This window comes from Asterias amurensis, chromosome 9 (genome assembly GCF_032118995.1).
Source record: "Asterias amurensis chromosome 9, ASM3211899v1".
NCBI classification, from domain to species: domain Eukaryota; kingdom Metazoa; phylum Echinodermata; class Asteroidea; order Forcipulatida; family Asteriidae; genus Asterias; species Asterias amurensis.
In genome coordinates, this window is record NC_092656.1 from 17,702,825 (window position 1) to 17,728,314 (window position 25,490).

The 25,490-nt window shown below is 42.1% G+C and overlaps 2 protein-coding genes across 3 annotated transcripts; one reads left to right on the plus strand and one right to left on the minus strand.

Annotated features, from left to right (window-relative positions):
• Positions 1–11,937: 11,937 nt before the first annotated feature.
• Positions 11,938–13,649, plus strand: LOC139941867 (uncharacterized). The gene has a single exon (XM_071938502.1). It carries the CDS (start codon positions 13,122–13,124, stop codon positions 13,647–13,649), a length of 528 nt encoding a protein of 175 aa, XP_071794603.1. The 5' UTR covers positions 11,938–13,121.
• A 4,704-nt stretch (positions 13,650–18,353) lies between these two features.
• LOC139942333 (uncharacterized) lies at positions 18,354–20,023 on the minus strand. 2 transcript variants are annotated; one of them, XM_071939162.1, is made up of 3 exons: positions 19,821–20,023; positions 19,084–19,221; positions 18,354–18,491 (listed from the first exon to the last, which is right to left on the minus strand). In XM_071939162.1, the coding sequence occupies exons 1-3, from the start codon at positions 20,005–20,007 to the stop codon at positions 18,415–18,417; spliced, it is 402 nt and encodes a 133-aa protein (XP_071795263.1). In that variant the 5' UTR covers positions 20,008–20,023; the 3' UTR covers positions 18,354–18,414. The 2 variants fall into 2 exon arrangements, with proteins under 2 accessions (XP_071795263.1, XP_071795262.1); XM_071939161.1 differs by having other exon boundaries at positions 18,354–18,759.
• Positions 20,024–25,490: the final 5,467 nt, after the last annotated feature.

The window sequence follows — 25,490 nt, forward strand, 5'->3', positions numbered from 1 at the left end:
TTCATCTCTTAATTATTGCTTAGTATTTATTTTAGCACCTACGTACTGTATTGTGTTTGTTTCCTTTTGTAAACTGATTGTTATGCTTTATTGCTTTTGTTAGGGGGGGTCCATACTCGACAAGCTTTGCTTTTTATGGGCCCCCTCCAACTGCATCACCTTGTGCTCTGTATGTTTTTTTTTGCTTGTTATCCGTTATTTATATTTTGCCTTTGCTTGTAAATGTAGTATTATAGTATTACTTCATGTATTATCATTATTCCATTTGCTTGTAAAACATAGTTCTTTATTCACTGCTAATTGTTTTGTTTATTTTTTTGGTTTTGGAAATAAAGTGAATTTAATTTAATTTAATAAAAAACATGTAAAGCGCTCTGTTCTCCGTAGAGCGCTATATAAATGCTTCATATTATAATTATTATAATTATTATTAGAACCAAGAACCCCAAACCCAAGATGTCTGCAACAGGTACATCAACCAGTTGCACAAATGGATTCCAGCTGTGATCAAGAGAGAAGGATGCACTTCTGGTTACTAATTCAACCAAACCACCCACATAAGACAGATCGGCACACAGTGGTTTACGCTGTACACTTTACCGATTCATGACGTCATCCTGAAATTTAATCTTAATTACCATGCATACGCAGGCGACACTCAGCTGTACATGTACATCACGTTTAAATCTTCTCAAGAAAACGCCAATGCATCTGTTGCAAGACTTGATAAATGCACCCAAGAGATTCAACATTGGACACAACAAAACTTCCTGAAGTCGCGCCCGCATCTGGAACTCTCTACCATTTAATATTCCATCTTGTCTTTGATCTTGACTCTTCTCAAAACTTATCTTATGTCACAGGTTTTCAATGACTAATTTTGTTATGTGTGTTTTTCTTTGTGTTGTGTTTTGTTTTTGTTTTGTATTTGGTTTTACTACGCCTTGAACACCCAGCATATGTGCTCATTACAATTCTTATTATTATTTATTTTATTATTGTGATTTCTTTGTCATGTTGCACAACCGTTTTTCCAACACAAAACTGACGAAAGTGGTGAAAGACATACTAAACAAAAGCAATTGACAAAAAAAGAATGATTGTAGAAGTCAACCGGTTCATACTGACCACCAACCAATCAAATGGGCTGCTCCTACCATATCAATTCATATTGTTACATATTTATTTTACAGCACTTCTGCTTAAACTGATCTGCCATCTTGTCACTAATATTACAAACTCGTTGTGTCATGTCCTATGTTCGGTCGTCAATCTAACTGCATGTGTGTCTAGTCTGTTATGTTTCTTTGCTAATGTTCCTTTGTATGTCTGGCTGTTTTTTTGACAAGTTTCTACTGTATCAAAACAGACCAATTCGTATTACACTTTCATGTGTGTTTACTGTTACTTAATGATATTTTTGCTGTACTCCTTAGTACATGTACATGTAATTGTCAACATTTTTCATGAAAGTATGGAAATAATGTCCATTGATATGTGAGCTACAATATGTAACAAAGACTGAACTTCTCCTGTCCCTTTCGGAGTGGGACATGTTTTCAGACGGGTGTTCATCCCAATTTCAGGTGAAGGTCCTCTTGTTGGGATTCCGTTAACTGGGATCCTGAGGAGGACCAAGCCATCGTCTGTAGGTTCCCCGGTTGCTCCTTCCAAAGGAAGATGTCTTCCCTAACCATCCACCGGAGGAAGGAGCATGATTTGGTGCTCCCTTACCTTTGATCAAGTGCTCGGAGTGTGAGTCTAGATTTACACTTCCCGAGTGCTTGCATCAAACACATGTGCCGGAGGCATCCGGCCTTCGTTTTATATAAGGACTCAATTTTTTACGAGTCCCTTTTTAAGATAACTTAGGCACCTTGTCAAAACATGGGTTCGCCAATTGGAGAGGGTGAGGAGCCCTCGATCACGGTTGCTGCTGAGGCCGAGGGTTCTGATGGGGAGACAGTCGTGTCTATGGACGTGCCGTCTCCTCAGTCACAAACTGTTTTCGAGATTAAGAATGTGGAGGTCGGGGAGGGATTCGATTTGCCACGCTCCTCTTGTGAGGTGTGTGGTGAACAGTTGGGTCCCTTCCTTTCTCACACCCCTTGCTGTCACTGTGGCGGTGCACTCGGGGACTCGGAGTTCCGGGTCCTCGGGTGCATGGGCTGCAGAGGAGTCAACAGGCCCTTGACTCTGGCTTGTAATAAGCCAGATTGTCTTGGACCCAGTGGCTCCAAAGACAGTGAGGGGTTTAGTAAGGTTCTGAGGAAGAGGAGTAAGAAGCGGGCACGCCGCACTTCCTCTTCTTCTTCGGAAAGTATTGTGAATATTGTGTCGGGGAAGGTTGTGCCTCCCCCTTGAGGTCCCAACCTCCTACGACCTTTTTGGCTTCCTCTCGGAGTCGGATGGGGGTTCCTCCCAACTTTCAGAGGACGAGGGCCCTCCTAGGGATTCCGTGATCCGGGATCCTGAGGAGGACCAAGCCATCACCCACCTCGCCGGCGCTAAAACACCTGGCCGGGCCGGGGTGCCTATACCTTGTAGGTTCCCTGGATGCTCCTTCCAAGGGAAGATGTCTACCCTAACCATCCACCGGAGGAAGGAGCACGATGGTGCTCCTTTAACCTTAATCAAGTGCTAGGAGTGTGAATCTAGATTTACACTTCTGAGTGCTTGCATCAAACACATGTGCCGGAGGCATCCGGCTTTCATTTTTAAAGTAACTTAGACTTAGGGTCTTAGGATGCTGTCCCTTTTTAAGAGAGTGTTTTTTTTACATTTATTATCCCAGCTTGGATCTATATTAACAAAACATGTTACTTTCACAAAATAACTATAATTTGGTGAACAGAATCTTTATGTATCCGACAATTGAATATTTAGAAAAAGATTCACACACACTATCACCAAATTAAATGAAAGAAGTATCCTACACAACAATTATCTACTTTGAATTCCTGATAATTACCAAAATTACTTCTACTATCTATACAACACCCAACAATACTTTTTTGTTAATGTTGCTAAAGTTGTTAATGTTTACTTTCCAACAATCCAATCGGGTGGAAACACATTACACATACAAAACACGCCATTTAGGATGATCATCTACCTGGGTTTTGCATAGGTTTCAACGCGCCGGGATCCAACGATTCCGTGCTTTTCCAAAGCCTGCCAAAATGCATACCCCTCCAACATAATGGACTACTGCTACACCCATTGTTCCGTTCAAGACCCGTGAACACCCCCCATGCAACCCTGCCAAACCCGAGCTTGCGCGTCCGCACCAGAGAAACAAAATACAAATCTCCTAAGGCATTTCTCATTCACAAATATGTCTTCCTAACTCAGCAAAACCTCGAGAAGGAGCCTGTGCAAAAGCCGTTTCCTGTTCAAGCCAGCCACTGAAGATCAAGCAGAAGATCAAGACCAAATTCCAGATGCTGGAAATTCAAAAAACACCTGGTTCATCATTTGACACGGCCAACTTTCTGGAAACTTGAACTCACTACTAGATCCTAATCGCCTCCTTGCGGAAATTGATCAATGATCGACCGCATAAGGACGATTTGCACAAAAAGCTACCGAATCTTCCTCCAGCAAAACAATTACCCACGGCGGATTTCGATCTCGTCAAGTCCTTGGCTGCAACTGTTGCATCACTCACAACAGCCAAGGCACACACAGATAAGCAGATTGTTTCTTTGACCAAGGCTGTCAAATCGAAAACACTACCCCCACCACCACACCCTCACTACCTACTCTCCTACAAGGATAGTTTCCAAACCAACTGGAAAGACCTACACTAGTTTTTGTTAAACTAACCCTCGACCAATACCAAAAATTTCAGGCTGACATCAAGCACCGCTTGGCAGAGGCATTTCAAGACCGAAGATAGCAGTACAACTACTAAGAAGCTCTTTGGTTTTCTCTCAAGACCGAAATCGGCTCAAAGCAGAGGTACCACGAGAAAATGAGAAGAGAGCCGTTAACTTTCTCACAAAAGCAACCGGTCTTTTTCAAGACCACCACATCTTCCAAAGAGAAATTTATACCATTGTTAAACTGTGTCTTTACTTTGCTAACATTTTTTATTGTGGATATATTTAATATTTTTCTATAAATCTACATTATTAAACAATCAACCGCTGACCTCCAACCCAGTCTATGGCTCCGCTTTGTAGACGGCACCTTTGTTGTGTGACCCCACGGTCAGTACTCTCTCCGTAGTAAATTTCTGCAGTACCTCAACCAACAACACCTGAGCTTCAATTTCACAATGGAGCAGGAACAGTCTGGAAAGACACCCACCCTCCATTACAGCATTTACTGGAAACCCACCCACACCGAATGTTACCTGCACCAGTGGTCCTTCCATCACCCAGCTATCAAGTCATCAGTCAACAGTGCTTACACCATCTGTGACCCAAGATGCCTCCAGCACAAGCTACAACACATCACCACTTCTCTGCAGCAGAATGAGACTAGTCAACAAAACCTACCAAGTTGAGACTAGTAAGCATGACCAAAGGGTCTCCTTTACCCAAGGTCAAACACACGCCCACAGTTAGTTTACCATACCTACGTCCCCCCTCTCACCCCCACCAACGCATCTTCAAGCAAGCAGGAATCAAGGTGTATCGACTCCGCTCCCAAGAAACTCCATCGCTCTCTCCAATTGCATAAGGACAAGAATGATCCCCCCACCCGTGCAGGAGTCTACCGCATTCCATGTGAATGTGGTAAGGTTTTCGTCGGGCTGAACTTCCCACTAGACTTAAAGAACACCAAGCGCATGCAAGCAGGGAAGGTTTGAGAAATCAGCCATCATCAAACACTCCCACGTTACAGACCAACCAGTTGACTGGAAACCAGCAGGAAAAAAAATCGCTCAGATCCAGGCATGGCACCCAAGACGCATCAGTGAGGCCATCAAGATCCATCTTATACTTATTTGTGACAAATTTTGTTTTCGCATTTAAGTACGATTTGCACAAAAAGCTACCGAATCTTCCTCAAGCAAACACACCTTCGAAGAAACAATTACCAAAGGCGGATTGCGATCTCGTCAAGTCCTTGGCTGCAACTGTTGCATCACTGACAACAGCCAAGGCACACATAGATAAGCAGATTGTTTCTTTGACCAAGGCTGTCAAATCGAAAACACTACCCCCACCACCACACCCTCACTACCTACTCTCCTACTGTACAAGGATAGTTTCCAAACCAACTGGAAAGACCTGGAAGCGTACACAGGGTCTAGCTTTTGTTAAACTAACCCCTCAACCAATACCAAAAATTTCAGGCTGACATCAAGCACCGCTTGGCAGAGGCATTTCAAGACCGAAGACAGCAGAACAACTGCAAAAAAAGCTCTTTGTTTTTTTCTCAAGACCGAAATCGGCTCAAAGCAGAGGCACCAAGAGAAAATGAGAAGAGAGCCGTTAACTTTCTCACAAAAGCAACCGGTCTTTTTCAAGACCACCACATCTTCCAAAGAGAAATTCATACCATTGTTAAACTGTGTCTTTATTTTGCTAACCGGCCTTGCTCAACCGTGTCCCTACAGAGACAACTTAATCTGTTATCAGATTTGGCTAATAAAAGCGAACAATTCACACCAAACCTTTCCAGTGTCAAACTTTCCATGGATCAGAAAATCCTACTCCCACCAAACCGACACGCCGTTCTCTTTTGATAGATATAAATACTTTCAGTTGAAGAATGAGAGTGAAATACCTTATGCACAACAAGACTTCCAAACCACAACCCTTCAAACCACCCTCCACATGGTGTCCCAAATCAACTTTTAATCTCAAACTTATTTATTATTATTTGGAAGCCATAAAATTTGAATTTGCTCATATTCGTTTGAAACAACAAACAATATGAGCAAGAAACACAGATCAGCTCTCCTACAGTTGAAAAACAAATGGTGATCAAACCATACAACAAATGCAGAGAAATCTCCTGATGTGTATCACTCATTTCTCATTTTAAGGCCAAGGCCGACTCCTTTCTTACTGCTGGTGTGGTGGCACTGTGTGATGACAGTGTTCCTCTATGGTGTCAATTTGCCAAATTATGGTCAGCTTTTTCACTACGTAATATAATGCCAGCTAGCTCCTAGTCCAATGCAACCCCGCATTCGATCACGGGTTCGGCTCACTATTCCAAATTTTTTGCCAAGTTCACAACATTTCTGAATCATGTCCACACATGGCTTGGAGTGTTGCATCTATACATAGTTTATATAATATTTTATGTAATGACAATAGCAGGGTACCCGCTGGTCGGGTACCCTGTCCACCAGAGCAGTTTAAATTAGTGTTAAACCCCAAATTAGACCAAGCTCTGCGTGATTTTAACTGGCGCACTGTTTGGCAGTCGTAAGTTTACTTCATCATAAATAGTCCCTAGTTCCAGTACACCCTAAGCAATCCGATTCAGTGGCCAACATCTCATGGATTATGCTTGCTCGGATTAATCCGAGCGTAACATGAGTGAGGTCACTCAGGCATTACCTGCCCATTGTGCCGTGTGCTCGAAATCAATCCCCACGATTGCGGGCTTGTGCCGGCACCTGGGTAGGATGCATTGCCGCACAGAACTCTGCTGAACCATCAAGCAGTGATGAGCTAATGGAGACTGTCAACCAGATCTTCAAGTACCAACTTTCTTATGCCTGGTCCTGTGTTGTCTGTAAAGACAACTTCTTCAATCAACAAACTCTGAAAGGCATCAGAAACGTTCTCATCCAAGTCTCCATCAGTTACACTTACCAGTGCCGTGGCATGTCCGCAGGAGTTTGATAACGCGAGGAGAGCTGCAGCACACTACCAGCGTCATAAGAAAGCAGCCTTCTTGGCGTGTTCATCAGTGCGTGCCATCCAGCCTCCTGCCTACCCTCCAAGAGTCCCGCCTTTAGCTCCACGTACACCACCGTTGTCTCCGCCTCCAGCCCGGCCACTGTTCTCCACTCCACCACCTCGTCTTGCTCCACCGTCCCCTCCACGATCGCCGTCTCCACTACCGCCGTCTCTACCACCATCACCGTGGTCACCCACGTCCCCACCACGGTTACCTTCCCCGCCACCGCCACAGCCACCGACTCCACCTCCGCCACCAATACTACAAGCCACGCCCCCGGTTCACGCTCCAGCGCCCGGTGTGCATGTTAATGAGGACGTCGAACCAGCTCATGCAGTTCCCATGGCCCAATCTGCAGTGGATGGTTGGCTTGATGAGCTTTCACGCACTGATGATTTCGTTCAGTTTGAGTCAGTGTGTGATCGTTTTGTTGAGTCTGCCTCTGCTGCTGGGAAGGCTGCTGGGAAGGCACCAAGAAATGCCTCTCCTTCAGGACGTCCACCTCAGCCACACCGGGCACAGCAACAACAACATCGCCGCCGGGGGCCGGAGTTAGATGTTCAAGAGGCCAGCCGCCTGCAGAAACTTTACAGGACCAGTAAGAAAAGAGCCATGCGCACCGTCCTCGATGGCTCCGATGTTAAGTTCTGCGGGTCCGAGTCAGTGTTGACTGATTTCTTCAAAAATGTCTTCTCCGCCCGTCCTGTGGATACGGATATCATAAACACTGACGCTGGTCTCCTGTTCCCAAATGCCTCCCAGTCCCGTGAGTCTGGCCCAGACCTTATCCGCCCTGTGAGCCAAAAGGAAGTGTCTCTTCGTCTGGGTAGGATGAGCAACTCAGCCCCGGGAAAAGATCGCCCTGAGTATCGCAAAATCCGACTAGCCGACGGCGCCTTCCGTGTCACCGTGGCGATATTCAATCGATGTCTGCGTGAATGCCGTGTTCCCTCTTCTTGGAAATCTGCTACAACAGTCCTCATCTACAAAAAGGGGGGAGCCGGATGACCCGGGGAACTTTCTCCCTATTGCCCTCCAGTCCTGCCTCTACAAGTGGCTGATGGCCATCCTCTCAGATGGGCCATCGAGCACGGTGCCATCAGCAACGCCCAGAAGAGCGCTCGGCCGAGCGAAGGCTGCCATGAACATTCCTTTCTTCTCTCCTCCATCGTGAAGGATGCTGAAGGAACCAGAAACCGCTCCACATCGCTTGGCTCGGTCTTGTCAATGCCTTTGTCGATGAGTAAATCTGCAACGCCCTTAACCTAGCCACAATCATGGCTGATCTCTGACAAAGTTCAAGCCTTTGGAAGTATGCCTCACTTCCCTAAGAATGTGGTAAGCCTCCCTAAAAACAGAGGTGGATGTTAATAATACCAGTGACCCACTATATAATAAAATCTTGTACTACACTACAAATAAACAATTCTATGTAAAACCAAGTGTAGTATAGCACAAGCACTCTCCAACTTACATGTTCTGCTTCATAGTTATATTTACATTATTAACCATGGTTAAACCTTTGTGTAGTTATCTACCATAGTTGTATGTATTTATTTATTCGTCAATTTAGTGCTGTATTCCTGTTTTGTTCTGTAATCTTGTAACGGGCACATCCGCCACAAGCCTCAGCTTTTAGAATGATGCCTCCATGTGATGTGAATGTGGAAATAAATTTTTTATTGATTGATTGATTGATTGATTGATTGATTGATTGATTGATTGATAAGTTCTCCCAGAGATTGAACTATTTTTTATGCTATTGAGTGCATTTTTAAAATGCATTTTTTTTTAAATGTCTAATAATTAAGAAAAACTTTCAAATAAAGCTTGACCAATCTGTAATGCCCCTTTGCATGACCTCTTTGCCAATCCACAATGTCCACAATGAAAATTGACAACGATGCAGTTCCATGACTGCATGACTATAGCAACTCGTGCTTAAGAAAAATTGGTCGACATGTTTTCAACAATCCGAGAACTTTTTGAGTTATTCACTGAATCATGTCAACAATATTTCAGCCCCTGCGATTGCCGCTGCTGAGTGCTTTCCGTGGGAGATGCTCCTTCCAGAAAAGTTCGAGTGCCCACAGTGTTGAGTTTATATTACAGCCCTTCTACGGAACTGGTCACAATGTCACATCCAACAACTTTTTCACAAGTGCAGCCTGATCAGACCAGTTGTTACCAAAAGGATGACCATCATCACGACAATAAAGGGTCATCCCCGAAAAGTACCCAAGGAAAAGATGAAGAGACGGGATGTGAAGTCGCCTGTTTCGTCTTGAAAAAAATAATAACTTGCATCATTTGTGCTGGAAAAAACCAATCCACGTGACACTCCTCTCCACAATGCACCATGCATGACACTGCAACCAACCCAATAACCCAGAAGCCAGAGATCAAAGACTACTTCAATAATTTTTTCCCAAAACAACGGCAATTTTCCACCAAAACTCGAACGTTACACAAAGGAAATTTGTTAAACAGACGGGTCGGACATTCTTATATTTATTTTAAAAAAATCACCAATATACTCAAATGTTACAAAACGGCAACTTATTAAACAGACGGAGTTTGGATAATCTTAACATTTAAACATTTTTGCCCAAAACTTGGCAACTTTTCCCCGAACTTTTTCCCCCAAACATGCAATTTTCCCCCAAAACTCCGAACATTACACCACGGCAATTTATTAGACAGACGGGTCGGACATTCTTATATTTAAACTTTTTTTTTTCCCATACTCGAATGTAACAAAACGGCAATTTATTATACAGATGGAGTTTGGACAACCTTATAATTTAAACAAAAATGTTTTCCAATACTCAAACGTCAATTTATTAAACAGACGGAGTTTGGACAATATTATCAGTTAAACAAAATTGTTTTCCTTTACTCGAACGTCTCAAACGGGGCCTTTTGTTCAGAAGTTTGATAGTTGTTCTCCAAACAGTCGCAACTTTTTCCCAAACTTGTTTCCCCAAACAACGGCAATTTTCCCCAAAACTCGAACGTTACACAACGGCAATTTATAGACAGACTGAGTGTGGACAGTATTACCATTTAAAAATTTTCCCCAAAAACTCTGCAACTTTTCCCCAAAACCCTTTTCCCCAAACAACGGCAATTTCCCCAAAAACTTGAACGTTACACAACGAAAAAATTATTAAACAGACAGTTCAGACATTCTTATATTTAGACCTTTTTCCAATACTCGAATATTACAAAACGGAAACTTATAAGACAGATGGAGTGTGGACTGTCTTACCATTTAAAAATGTTCCCCCAAAACTCGGCAACTTTTCCCAAAAACCCTTTTCCCCAAACAACGGCAATTTTCAAAAAAAAACGACCGTTACACAACAAAAAAATTATTAAACAGACGGGTCAGACATTCTAGGCATACTCGAACGTTACACAGCGGGTATTTGATACAGACGGGTTGGGCATTTAAAACGGCAATTTATTTAACAGACGGGGCGGACACTCTTGGATTAATACTTCAATGTCAAAATGGGAATTTAAATTCAACCGGTGGGTCGGACCATCTTATCATTAATTGAACACAAAATGTTGAACAGCAATTTATTAAACAGACGGGGTTTGGACAATCTTCGGCTACCATAAAAAAAAAGTTCTCCACTACTACAACGTCTCAAACAGCAATTTTAAAAGAAGATGGAGTTTTATTGGACGACAAAAACTGTCAGCCAGACTGCAGGGACAAACTCTAAAACTCTGTGAGTATTTTTTGCCAACAGAACAGCTTCAACACCACACGAAACCACATCCATGGGTTTATTAAATTTTGAATGGATTCAGGCGTGGAATTTCGTTAATGCACACGAGAAAACAAAAGGAAAAGCAAAACAAATAATATTGTCAGATTCTGACTCTGCCAAGTTTCTAGACGAAGAGTTTTAGTCTTCTATTTCTTATCCCTTCCCATGGTTTTTACAACTTTGCAACGTCATTCCCCAAAAGTTTAACTCCTCCATTATGAATGAAATTCATGGCGACATCGACACCAATGGAAGCGGGCGGCTTGAATTTCTGGTTGCATTCTTTATTATCATGTCTGTCTGTCCATGTGTTTTTTTGTTATATTCCTATCTGAGATCATCCCTTACAGAAGCAGCCTGCGTGCCTCGCGTGGCTTAATCTTTGTTCTGTGTGTAACGAGGACTATTGATCTGCTTCGAAAAGATGGTCATAACGAGCCCGTTTTCACTCGCTCGCTACGAGGCGTGTGCACTCGATAGGGGTAATAACACGCTCGTTAGAGCCCTCGTTTCCCCTGCGTGCCTCGATGGCTGTTAGTGGGCTGTACTGTAGGGTGGCTTAATAGGAAGCATAAACCAAGAACCAACACTTCATAATAACACTTTTGTCAAGTCCCTAGCTGTAAACAGGGCAACGCTCAAGAAAGTAAAGTCTCACATTGACAAGCAAATCGATTCTTCGTAGAAAGCTGTCAAGACCGAAACACCACCCACATACATGTACATACATGTAGTCTCCCAGTCCAGACCGCCCTACCCCCACCGTCTAATCGCCTATGAGGAAACTTTCAAGGAGAATTGGAAATCCCTAGAGGCACAGGTTGGTCTTGCTTTTGCGGCGATGACCCTCGATCAATACCTGAAGTTCAAATTAGACATCAATAAATGACTAGAGGCAAAGGAGAGTTCAACTGTAAAGCCGAAAACACAGTTCAAGAACGAGGAACAACTAACCACAACTAAGGAGCTGTTAAGTTTCTTCTCGAGACCCAAGCAAACTCTGGACAAAGGCCTCAAGCGCAAGAGAGCCACAGACTTTCTCAACCCAACAAAACCACCGATCTTTTTCAAGACAACCCCATCTTCCAAAGATAGATTCAAACCTGTGTTGCACTGTGTCTATAGATAATAATATTTTGCTATAAATTTAGCGGATACAATTAATGACTTTATAAATCCATTAGGCCTACTCATTACACAATAAACAATAGTTAACGCAAATATAATAAGAGAAAGTCGCTCACACAAACCTAAGAGCCAAACTCTTTTCCCGCCATTGCTCATCCTGAGTGTCCCAACAGAGACAACATAGTCTGTTAACAGATTTGGCTTCACAAAGCGAACAGTTCCTAGACAAACCTTTTATAATGTTGATCTTTCTAAATCACATCCGGCAAAGGTCTTAACTTCGTTCCTACCCCAAGCAAACCCACACACCGTTCACTTTTAATAGATATAAATACCTTCAACCAAAGAATGAGCGTCGAATACCATGCATAAGGCATGTAAGGCATCCACAACACAACCCATCAAACCCACCTCAACTTGGTTTCCCAAATCAACATTTTATTTAATCTCAAATTTGAGAATTATTTGGAGGCACACAAAATTCGAACTTGCTCATATTTGTTGACTACCGCCATTTTTAGTTCTCAGCCTTGTCAACAGCTGGAAGAAGATACATGTATATATGTGCCACACAAGATACAAGTCAATTAGTTCATAATGCCCTCACCATAATGGCCAACCAAAATATCATCAACCGCAAAAACTATGAGTACGCCTCTGCCAAAATTTTTACCCAAAGTACACAAAACTCCACCACCAGGAGAACATTTCATTGGTAGACCCATTGTCAGCGGATACACAAGCCCCACAGCAAATATTTCCGAATTCATGGACTACTTCTCCTCTGATAATTACCTCGCAACCCACATACATTGTCCGTGACAAAACAGATATTCTGTGAAAACTAGAAGAAACATCATATTCACAAGATGTACTAATTACCAGTATTGATGTTGTCTCAACCCCTTAAAAAATTTGGTCGGGACCCCGACCAATATCCTTGCGGGATAGGTCGGGAATCCCTGTGGGATACTGCCCGGGATCCCAACCCATCCTGCCGGGATTTTTCAGGTCGGGACAATGATTGACCTATCCCGACGAGAAGTTGTAAATCTACAGGAGTTGTAAACCACTGGAATGATGAAGAATCAGTCAGACTGTTGTATACTGTACTTTTGTCCCAATTATTATTGTTTAAACCAGACTCTGCTGGGTCATTTCATATGTTGTCTCTTCACTAAAACTGGTTGTGTGTGGAACCCTTTTTATAAGTTTTCCTAAACAGGGGGTCAAGTACTCCATGACTGTGGCACCGTAAATTGTTATTCATATGATTGGCACTACTGGGTTTAATTTTTGTATTTAGATTTCTACGAGCAGACAGCTGGGACCTCCATGGGATCCCCTATATCCCCAGTTCTAGCTGACATATTCATGGAAGAGTTTGAGTCCTCATCACTCCTCACCGCTGACCTCCGACCCAACCTGTGGCTCCGCTACGTTGACGACACCTTTGTCGTGTGGCCCCACGGTCAGGACTCTCTCCATTACCTCAACCAACAACACTCCAGTATCAAGTTCACCATGGAGCAAGAACATTCCGGAAAGTTACCCTTTCTGGATGTTCTCATTACAAGAAACCAAGACGGCACCCTACATCACAGCATTTACCGGAAACCCACCCACACCGACCGTTACCTGCATCAGCGGTCTTTCCATCATCCTGCCATCAAGTCGTCAGTCAACCGTGCGCTGGTTCAACAGGCTTATACCATTTGTGATCCGGATAGCCTCCAGCATGAGTTGCAGCACATCACCACCTCTCTACAGCGGAATGGATACAACGCCAAGCAAGCCCGTCCCCCCCGACCAAAGGGTCTCCTTTACCCAAGGTCAAACACACACACACACACCCACAGTTAGTTTACCATACCTAGGTCCCCCCTCTCATCGCCTCTAACGCATCTTCAAGGAAGCAGGTATCAAGGTGTATCACTCCGCCCCGAAGAAACTCCATGGCTCTCTCCAATCGCACAAGGACAAGAAGGACCCCTCCGCCCGTGCCGGAGTCTATCGCATTCCATGCGAATGTGGTAAGGTTTACGTCGGGGAAACCGGGCGTAACCTTCCCACTAGACTTAAGGAACACCGAGCACACGGAAGGAGGGGGGACTTCGATAAATCCGCCATCGTCAAGCATTCCCACATCGCTGACCACCGAGTGAACTGGGATGCTGCTGAGATCATCGCTCCCATCCAGGCGTGGCACCCTAGACGCATTAGAGAGGCCATCGAGATCCACAAGCATGACACCGTACCCCAAGACATCGGCTTCCACATCAGCGACATCTGGCTCCCCCTTCTCCCGACCAATGGATCTTCTATATCCACGGTCACCCCCTAGGCCCCTACTATTAGACTGCTTTGGGTCATCTATACCCTCAGTCACCTAGGCCCCACACCCTCACTGTCCCCTGTGCTTGTTCCTACTGACACGGTTCAGTGAGCACACACCCCCCACACAACCCCCAAGGCTCCACAACAGGTTTCACCACGCATCATCGAGTTCACTTCCCGCCTACATCTCCCGCCTTCGTGCATCACTACTGATCCACCGCCTAGTACTTAAGCAGCATGCAGCATCAGAGTCCAGCATTCTCCAGAAGACGATCAGAGCATACTGATCGAAACGTCGAGTTAACCCAACGGTTCTTTTCAGAACCACCCCAACTCATTTAGAGATTGTTATTACATGGTGTTACCGCACACTCTTCTATATTTAGATTTCGCTTCCATATTGAAGCTTTTGAGATTAAAAACTTAGTACAGATCAACTAATATAAGAGATAAGATTTGCAAACATTGTAATTGATTGCTTCATCGGTAAGTTTGCTCTACAGCTGTACTGTTATCTCATAGAAAGAAATAAAAAAAACATTAAAAAAGTGATTGAAAAATGATGACAACAAACCCATGGAAATAAATGCTCTAAACTCTCTTCTCGGGCGGTTGGTTGGAGGCAGTTTGGGAAGTAACGGGAAGTGTTGTTTTAGTACTGAACAGTTCTAAAACAATACCTATGTAAATGTTCAAGCCAAGTGTCACTATCTTAATAATAGCAAGATCTGGTGTTTCATACGACATCATTTATTGGTACATTGAAAGCATTTTCCATGTGTGTGTGTACTACATGTATGTCTGTATGTGCATAATATACCATCCTGTTAAAGGAATTAGACACTACTGGTAATTACTCAAAATAATTATCAGCATAAAACCTCACTTGGTAACAAGTAATAGGGAGAGGTTGATAGTATAAAACATTGTGAGAAACGGCTCCCTCTGAAGTGACGTAGTTTAGAGAAAGAAGTAATTTTCCATGAATTTGATTTCAATACCTCAATTTTAGAATTTGAGGTCTCGAAATCAAGCATCTCAAAGCACACAACTTCATGTGACAAGGGTGTTTTTTCTTTTATAGTTATCTCGCAACTCCGACGACGAATCAAGCTCAAATTTTCACAGGTTTGTTGTTATTTTATGCATATGTTGATATACACCAAGTGAGAAGACTTGTCTTTGACAATTACCATTAGTGTCCACTGTCTTTAAAGGATATTGGAAAATTGACCCCCTTGCATGTGCCGCCACTAGACCATGCAGGCACGATATTTGGTCCTTTGAAAAAAAGTAGAAATACTTGCATTTTATCAAGTAGGCCTACAAGCCAGGTGTTGATCTACATGTACAAATGTTATCATGTATGCTTCATAGACATTTCAGTCTGTGAAATCACAACTTCTCTAATTTGTCCAAATTGGCCGATGGTTTGGCATGTTTTCATTATCTGACCTCAGTGGGGGCAGCCAGGCAAGGTGTCTCTGGGTGGCACATTCCCTAATTTCATCAAGTTTGTTTTTATAGATTTATTTTCTTGTCCTTCTGAAAGCCACATCCTACCGTTTAGAGGTTGTTGCTGCCGAGCTGTGCCATCTTGTAGGCCCCTAATCCAGGTAGAATCCATCAACCACATCACGAGGCATAGATGTAGGAGGTACAGCTGCCCTGCACACTTATAGTGCTTATTTTACGCATTGATTGTACTCTGCCTCCCTATAGTTTGGTGTCCGCATATTTGAAAAGCCACACTCGCCTAATTAATTATTTTTACAAATTACAAATTTTAACACGGACTATCAGACTTGTTGACTACCTTGGTTACTTAACTATTACAAAAATTACCTGATAATCTTGAGTGTGCTTCGATGGCTTCATTCAGTGCAGTGTATACGTCTCTAAACTGGTACATTTAGTACATTTAGGTCACATCTCTCCAACAAATCATTGAGCTGTGCACTCATCTTCCTGGGACAACAAAAAAGATGAATCATAATTCTAGTTATTGAATCTGAATCGCTAAGATTAATTTTTAAAGGAACACGTTGCCACAGATCGGATGAGTTACATTAGTCTATAAAACAAATTTGTAACCGTTTTTTTTATAAAATGCAGATGGTTGGAATGATGTTGTAGAAGTAGAATACAATGATCCACACAAACATGCCTCACAATGCACGGTTTTCCCTTTTCTTCGTCGACTAACACGGTCGGCCATTTATGCGAGTCAAAAAGTTGACTCCCATAAATGGCCGACCGTGTCAGTTGGCACAGTAAGAAAAAAACACACGCAAATTCAAGGCAAATTTGTGTGGATCATTGTATTCTACTCTTAAAACATCTTTCCAACCATATGCATTTAATAAAAAACAGTTATAAGTGTTTTTTATTGTGACGTCCAACATCAGCAATTAAGACCAACAAGATGAAATGTAGACTGGGCCCGGCCCGCAAGGATAGATCCAGTCCCTGGCCGCTAGATCCAGTGGTTCCCATTGGATACAATGCACGTGCAGTGACAAAGATGCCCAAAAGACACTGCTCTCAAGTCCCCAATGGAATTTGACTGCGTATCTATATTTGAAACAGGGGTCAGAGGGCAAACTACACGCTGGTTTTGCAATTTGTTTTTAGCCTGGTCTGTGGTGTTATTCACGAGCTATGAATGACGTCAGATGTTCAGGCTAGATGGAATGTAGCTGTTTTTTTAAATCAGCTTAATGAGTCAATCCACAATAACACTCAGTGGTTACCAAGACACCCTTCAGCAGTTGCACACAGTTAAACATAGAGTCATTAATATTCCATAAACACATAACGAAAAGTCATTATGACCTGTAACTTGAAATCCCAACCAGTCATTAGTTTTCATGTGTCACGTTTAATTTAGTTTACTTGGTTGAAGACAATGAATTAAAATTTGAAAGGCTTGCATTCTTTGTTTACAAATTGAAGCTTTGAGATTTGAACACAAACATAATGTAGATTGCCCCAAATGTTGAAAGATTTGTTTTTAAACCAAGTTCCCATTTGCTATGTGAAATGTTGTACACACAGCTCTGCTCAACTTTATGGCTGCAATCAAACACAACTAATGTATTTTTTTTTTATTTATTTTATATTTAGTGTTGATCCTCAAGGGTAGACAAAAATTTTCATACAACTTTGCTATTCATGCATAGCTCCAAGTTTCATAAGCTTAACAAAAACGTTTTTACTCTGTGTGTCCAGATGAGTGGTCTTCATCAAAATGTAGTCAGAATAAAAACCTCATGGCTGACTTGAAGATTTCTATGTTTCTGTTAAATCAAATGCTGCTTTGGCTGTGTGTGAGTGCCTACTATACATGAATGGGAGTTGTAATACAAAGGAAACCTTTTGTTAAGAGCCATTCAGCCATGGTATATCAGAAGTATTTACTCCAAAGCATTAAATGAATACTTTGCATTAAAAGAATAGGTTTATTCATACGGAATTCAGAAGATGCTTTTACTGAATGCTTCTTGTCAGTAAATACTACTTTTTATTAATACGACCCATTGGGTCGTATGAATAAAAAGTAGTACTTACTTTTACTTGAAAATTTCAAGTATTTACTACCATCCATATGAATAAAAGGAAGTAAAAACTGTTACTTAAAAGTATTTACTAAAATGCTTAAAGTATCTACTTTTACCAAAAAGTAAATTCTTTTAATTTAAGCACTTACATGTTCTTACTTCCATATGAATAAAACGGAGAATATACTACCAAATGTAAGTAAATACTAGTAATTTTTCAAGGTAGCTCCAGAGCTACCTTGGGCACAGAAGTAAAAGGCTCGTCCGTCCGAAGAAATGACAGTGTTTATGAATGTTCCTCACAGGATAAATGTTTTAGTCCAAATGAAAGACATCACTGAAATATTAAATAGACACATACACAGTGTTTCACAACAGAAACAATACACACAAACTCAAACTGCTTTTAATCAAACGTGTTTATATATGCCGAGGATAAAATAAAACGGTTTGTAAAAAAAAACGTTTTTGTATCATTACAGTAAGCTTTTTAAAAAGATATAAAGAATTTTTTCAACTCAGAAATGAATGCCTCGAACATTAAGGCTTAGTGTTCATAAAGTCAGAAGAAGTAATTTTTTAAACAACTAAATGCATTTCAATAGAACTTTGTTCGTGTTTTTATTAAAACTTTTAAGTTTAAGTTAAATAGCTATGCTCATATCCAGCTCTCATCTTCTCTATACAGCGCTGTCCTAAAAAAAAAAAGTCATGGGACTTTATGTTTTAAGTTATAGTTTGCCATCAGGATTTATGTGTGTGCATAATATTTCAAAGAGAAACATGGATTTCCCTGCTTGAGGGGAATCTGAACAGTGAATTACATAGGGAGATGGTTGGATCATCTTTTGACAATGTACAAATGCATTAAGTAGGGTAGGACCATGAAATTTGGCACGCTGATTACTGAAATCAACTTTGTTGAAGTTTTGAGGAAAATTGTCATAAAGCTCGTACGTTATGACATTATAGTTTTCTCACGTTGTTTGATGGTTGTTTTGGAGTTGCTTGTTCTTCCAGTGATGCATCCTCATCATTGTCATCGTTGATCTGAGAAGTGCCTGATTGAGGGGAATCTGAAAAATGAGATGTAATTAAAGGAGAATGTTGGGTTATTGTCTGAACACAAATTTTTGCAAATTGGTATGGAGTTGCATGGCTCGTCAGAAGACGGAAATAGCAAGCTACAATAAGACGATCAATTTGTGACAGACAAACAAACATTACTAAAAAGTACCATAATTTTTGTCAAGCCTCACAGGCGGACTTATTTTTATATATTGTTTCAGGGGTTTTTTTTTCTTGTAAAAGTTGTGACAATATTTCATTTATATTGCCGTTTTATCTGAGAGAGAAACAATTTTTGTCAATTAAATTAAATTTTGAAATGTATATCATACTTTGAGATACAATATCATCTTCATCTGGTACTTCGTTGTCTTCTAGGTCACTGCTGCTGTCCTCTGTTACAGCAGTGCTGGCAAGGCTGCTGCTATCTAGATGAGCATGGTTGACAACCCCTGAAATGGGACAGTGACCTAATGATTGAAGAAAAAATACGTCGGTTTATTTATTATACATGCTGGCAAGTACTTGTAAAACAATTTAGCATGACGAGATACTGATGAAGCTGTAGTTGTGAGTACAGAACCCTACCGTCGGCCGCTAAGCACGAGTATTACGTTATCACAACTATATCTATTATTATGAAAAAATATTGAATGACATATTATTATAAAAAACATTAAAGGATAATCAATTAACACTGCTGGTACTGGTAATCGGTGTTAAAAAACTTAAATTCCGTTTTGAAAGAATAATCCCAAAAATGGTGGCAGGGTACATAAATCTTTTGGTACTTTTGTCATGTATTTTGTCGCAGTTAGGCCTACGCAAAGAAATGTGACAATCAACACGAAAGACTCAACATCACATGTTCAAAGTCTCAAGTTTGCTTTTGAAAAAAGCCTTTTAACAAATAATTTGTACTCATAAAATTGTACTATTTTCCAACAACTGACAAGAGTATTAAATAAACATCGAATTGTTGACATTGATTGAACATGTTGAACATGTTGAACATGTAATGTATGTTGAATTGAAGTCCGTTGGTAAATCTCATTCCCATTTTACTAACCTAGCACACTGTCCATTTCCTCGAAGTACATGAACGTCTGTCTTCCACGGCCGGAACTATTATTGTTGCGAAGTACCTCTCTGTAACGGCGTTTGAGATAAGTACACTTATCGTGACACTCCTCAGCTGGATACATGTTGTCCAGCTGAGCAGCAACGTCTTTCCAAACGTTATGGTTATGCACCATCCTGTCCAACTTTTGACTTTCGTTGTCCGCCGGTGGGTTTGATGATTTCGATAAGCCTGATAGTGTTGTCATACGACCACGTCGTTTTAGTTGTCTTCTTAGTTTTGCTGGTGCTAGTCACAGCTACACTATTACTATAGGCCTATTAATAGTATTAGTAACATCCGTCAAAATGCTTTCAGTTATGTAAATTTTTTGGTCGGAGTGCTTCTCAAATTCTTGTTTTAAAAGCTAATGAGACGCGACGCTGACTGATATGAAAGCTGAAATGGCGGGTTACCAGAGAGCGTTCAATGGTAACCTAACGCAGTTATGTTCCATTGCACGGTCTGACGGTACACAAACAGAACACCAGCGAACTGATAAATAAACAAATTTGACCTTTGACCCAACACGCAATGATCTCATGGAAACGAGGGACGTTGGGAACGCGATGTGTATGCCGCGTGTGAATGCTGGTCATGAAATCGCAAACAACCTTTGTGACAGACAACTGGCGCCCACAACAAGGGACGTTGGTCTTGGCCTCTCATGTGAAAAGGGCTCTTCTCCTGTCACAGGATGAACAGCTAGAGAGGGGTTACTATCAAGTCACTAAAGTGTTTTTTTTTGTCTCATTTAATTTTGTAGTTTCTTAAATGGAATTTAGTAACAGCTGACAAAGGTTTACATGTACATGTAGGATTTTGTGTGCATGTTTAATGGCAGAGACAGCCCAGAAGAGAGGTTAACATGTGCTCTCAACAGACAAAGACACAAAATGTGCAATAAATACTCACAGATGCAAGCTGTGTGGACGAACTCTCCATAGTCTGCAGAGACTGGCATTACAACCTCAGCTCAAAGGTGGATCTTCACTTCTTGAGTTCACAGCTGTGGGGAGTGTGGGGGAAAATGGCAGAAAATGTGGTCAAAATTTATGAATAATATATCAGGAAACATGGGAGACGACAGGAAACTATTCTGAGACATTCCTGATGGCTCCAAGGCTTTGAATTAGAGATTTCAAATGCTGTGTGGCCATACAGTACACAGACCCACCCCTCCCCAAACTGCAAGATGGTACCTCCAATGATACACCCCTGCCACCATACTAGACTACACATTGTCTGCGAGAGTAAGACATTTCTAATATTAATGGGAGAAGAACATTAAGTTTTTAAGAAGGTTTGTTTTCAATAATTGTAACAAAAACTTTTAAAAACAATCAAAAATTAAAACTTCCCATACTTGGATATGATTGACCTCACCACACTGCCCACTAGAGACAAGCCCCATTCTTCACTAGGAACATACTTATTCTAAAATATTGTCTGTGAATCAACAAATAGAGAACACACTGCCGATTGGGCCGTGGGATGTGCCTGGGCTGGTTCGGCATCCTCGTGAACTGGCGCTGTGAACTGGGTTCATGGCTTGTAGAACTGGTGATGGTGGTGGGGGTGGAGTTGGTGACATGCAAGAAGAGGTGGTGGACTGGAGAACAGTGGCCGGGCTGGAGGCGGTGAAGACGGTGGTGTATGCCATGTATGCAGAGCTAAAGGCGGGACTCTTGGAGGGTAGGCAGGAGGCTGGATGGCACGCACTGATGAACACACCAAGGAGACTGCTTTCTTATGACGTTGGTAGTGTGCTGCAGCTCTCCTAGCGTTATCAAACTCCTGCGGACATGCCACGGCACTGGTAAGTGTAACTGATGGAGACTGTCGGACGGGAACGTTTCTGATGCCTTTTCAGAGTTTGTTGATTGAAAAAGTTGTCTTTACAGACAACACAGGACCAGGCATCTGAAAGAGGATACTGGAAGATCTGGTCGACAGTCTCAAAAAGCTCAGCACTGTTTGAAGAGTGAGTATCTGTGTGGTGATGCATCCTACCCATGTGCCGGCGCAAGCCCGCAATCATGGGGAGCGATTTCGAGCACACGGCACAATGGGCAGGTAACGCCTGCGTGACCTCACTCATGTTATGTTAGGATAAATCCGAGCAAGCATAATCCATGAGATGTTGGCCACTGAATCGGATTGCTTAGGGTGCACTGGAACTAGGGACTATTTATGATGAAGTAAACTTACTGCCCAATGAACAGCATTTTCAGATTATTCTTAAAAGAACAGATGCAAAGTAAGCCTCACAACCAGACACCAGTTCGCGCGGAAATTGCGCAGCAACAAGATTACGACTTGAACGACAACTCTGCAAAACAGACTTGTAGAACTCAGGTGCAGTGTCAAAGAGCAGACTGTTCTTACGCGTTCTTAAGCAAGAGCACTGGGGCGATTAAACGCAGCGCAAGTGCACACCAATACCGCGCAAGCGCTTTAATTTTTCCATCGCCATTGGTGACTGTTTGTTTAACGTGATACCCTGCATTGCAGCAACCATGTCTTCAATGGTAATCACCCGAGCCCTCCGCGAGAGGGGGGGAAGGAACATGGTAGCCCCATTCCACACTCGGGCAAATGTCTGGGTCTGTCCAAGATACGAGACCCAGGCGTTTTGGTCCCGATGCGGAGAACCGTCGGAATATTACCCTGTAAACGCTTTCTATAATGATTCCGTTGAAGACCTAGGGCTCACCTTTATGGGGTACAAAAGCGGCCAGAGACGAATTCACCATAGTCACGCAGTTTACGGCGCACGACCTTGTTGTCCATCTCCATGGCAACGTACGCCACAGCAACAGTGGTCAAACCATCGCCACAGAACACGCTACACCCAGAGATGGACGACAGGGCCGAACCGTAACGACGCAACAAATCAACAGACTTAAAATACAAAGAAAACTGGCCTGACTTAAGGGGTGGCAAAGCCCATAGATGGCTCTTTGCTACAATGCCCAGCTTACTTCAGTACATGTAGCATAAGAGGGGGCTACTGAAGTTCGACAGAACAGTTTTTTTTTTTTGCGCCTTGGGGCTTCATTAAGAAACGCCAAAATAACGTGGCACACGTCCAGGTATGTCCAAGGTAACCGTCCCCAAAGGCAGAATACGACATTAGCGAATGCCATTAAAAATCTCCTGCTCACCTTTGTATGTACAAAAGTGGCCAGAGAAAACTTCACAAACATTTCGCTTTTTTCAGCGCATGACCAAGTTGTCCATAGCCATAGCAATGTGGTAAAACAACTGCCACCAGACACGCTGCACCCCTAAATGGACAACAAGGTCAAACCAAAAACGTATAACAAATCCTGCAACTTAATCCTGCAACACAGTCAACAGCCGAGTGCCTTTTCTTCTTCCTTTCTTGTTCTATTTACCCTTTGGCCATGTCCAGGAGGATGAGGACAATTCTCTTCTCTTCGCCGCTTGTGAGAGACGTCGGACATTGCAGGGCCCCCATGGAACTCCTCTTACTCACACCCTCCCCTGGTCCCTTTCCAGCGATTTCAGAGTGCTCTCTCTGCAGCGTCTCAAGTCAGGTCAGTCTTGGTTGGTGACCCTAGGGGTCTCGATTGGGTTTGGTGCTTTTATGTAAGCTCGGTGCCAATGGCTGTCTTCGGCGGTTCTCTTCTATTTTTCTGGGCTGTTGCCGGGGCCTTGAAGGCTGCTGTGTGCAACCTGCTCAGTGTTCTCTTCTGGCTCCTCTAGCTGGGGCCTCAACCAATTTCTAGTTGACACTGTGGACTGTACGATCGCCCTGTCCTCAGCTTTGCTGTCTGTTCATACTTCATTTTAGCTCCCCATAAGGTCATTTCACACTTTCTTTTTCACTGTTCTTCTTGCTGGATGCTTGTGAGTTGGAAAGGTTTTTTTCTGGCTCAGGCTCCGTTTGATTTAGGGCAGCGGTTCTACGTGTGACCCGCCTCCTGCAGTTTAAGCATGATACGCAGGAGTTTGGACAGTTCCCCCAACTTTCAATATGCCTCTTGTGTCCTTTGCAATTGTAGCACAGGAGGTTGGGTCTTCAAGCTACATACCTTAGAAACAAGTTGGCATAAGTTTGAAATTTTAGACTACAAATATGCATGAACATTAAAAAAATCCACTTACGAATAGAAAACAATGCTATCCACCTTGTCCCTCCCAACAAATTTGCAAACTCTGGAGTCATGAAGTGAGAAGCTGGGGCTGCCTGTTAACTACCACTTCAAGTGCCCCTGTTTCAATGGAAACAAAAACATGAATAATCTTTAAAAAAGCATTACACAAAAACAATGATGTAAGTGTGGCAGTGTCATTGCCGAGCGGTCAAGGGTACCGGATTCAAGCTCTGGTGTTTGATCAGCAGAGTGTGGGTTTGAATCCCGGTCGTGACACTTGCTACGCAAAATTTGGGAGGTAGTGCTTTCTGCTCTACTGGCCAGGCTTCGGATCAATGAAACCCAAGCCGAAATCCGTATGGACTGCAAAAGGGGTAATCCTGCCTGTTTCAGCCCTAGGAGTAGGTGCCAAAAAAAGGGTTGGCTCTTGAAAAAAATTTATTAATAGTAGCCCACACCTTCAAACGGTCTTCAGGCCTTGTGTGTCTGGAGACTTGCATAAAAAAATGTTTTTAAACAACTGGACCGAAACCAGCATAGTGTAAAGCTAAACACTGTCTCACTTCAAGGTGTTCAAGAACAACTTTTATCATTCTTATCAAACTGGGCTACTAGATCTTGAGCCAAGTTCAAACTTGCTGCGAATGCAATACAAATTCTGACATCACAGGGCTGTTTTTGCAGCGATTGTTTTGCAGGAGTTAAAGGAACACGTTGCCTTATATCGGTAGAGTTAGTCTTTGAAGGGCACTTGAATTGGTGTGTTGTGAAATGCAAATTGTTAGATAGATAATTTAAAAGTAGAATAGAATGATCCACATGATTGATTCACTTGGATTGGTGTGTTGTGAAATGCAAATGGTTAGATAGATAATTTAAAAGTAGAATAGAATGATCCACATGATTGATTCACTTGAATTGGTGTGTTATGAAATGCAAACGGTTAGATAGATAATTTAAAAGTAGAATAGAATGATCCACATGATTGATTCACTTGAATTGGTGTGTTGTAAAATGCAAATGGTTAGATAGATAATTTAAAAGTAGAATAGAATGATCCACATGATTGATTCACTTGGATTGGTGTGTTATGAAATGCAAACGGTTAGATAGATAATTTAAAAGTAGAATAGAATGATCCACATAATTGATTCACTTGAATTGGTGTGTTGTGAAATGCAAATGGTTAGATAGATAATTTAAAAGTAGAATAGAATGATCCACATGATTGATTCACTTGGATTGGTGTGTTATGAAATGCAAATGGTTAGATAGATAATTTAAAAGTAGAATAGAATGATCCACATGATTGATTCACTTGAATTGGCGTGTTGTAAAATGCAAATGGTTAGATAGATAATTTAAAAGTAGAATAGAATGATCCACATGATTGATTCACTTGGATTGGTGTGTTATGAAATGCAAATGGTTAGATAGATAATTTAAAAGTAGAATAGAATGATCCACATGATTGATTCACTTGGATTGGTGTGTT

Excerpts from the sequence above, each read along its gene's own strand:
- LOC139941867 (XM_071938502.1), top strand. The coding sequence starts at position 13,122 with ATGGGATCCCCTATATCCCCAGTTCTAGCTGACATATTCATGGAAGAG.
- LOC139942333 (XM_071939161.1), bottom strand. The coding sequence starts at position 20,007 with ATGGTGCATAACCATAACGTTTGGAAAGACGTTGCTGCTCAGCTGGAC. Across the intron at positions 19,222-19,820 it reads GGAAATGGACAGTGTGCTAG|GTCACTGTCCCATTTCAGGG; the intron begins GTTAGTAAAATG and ends TTCAATCATTAG. Across the intron at positions 18,760-19,083 it reads AGATGATATTGTATCTCAAA|ATTCCCCTCAATCAGGCACT; the intron begins GTATGATATACA and ends CTCATTTTTCAG.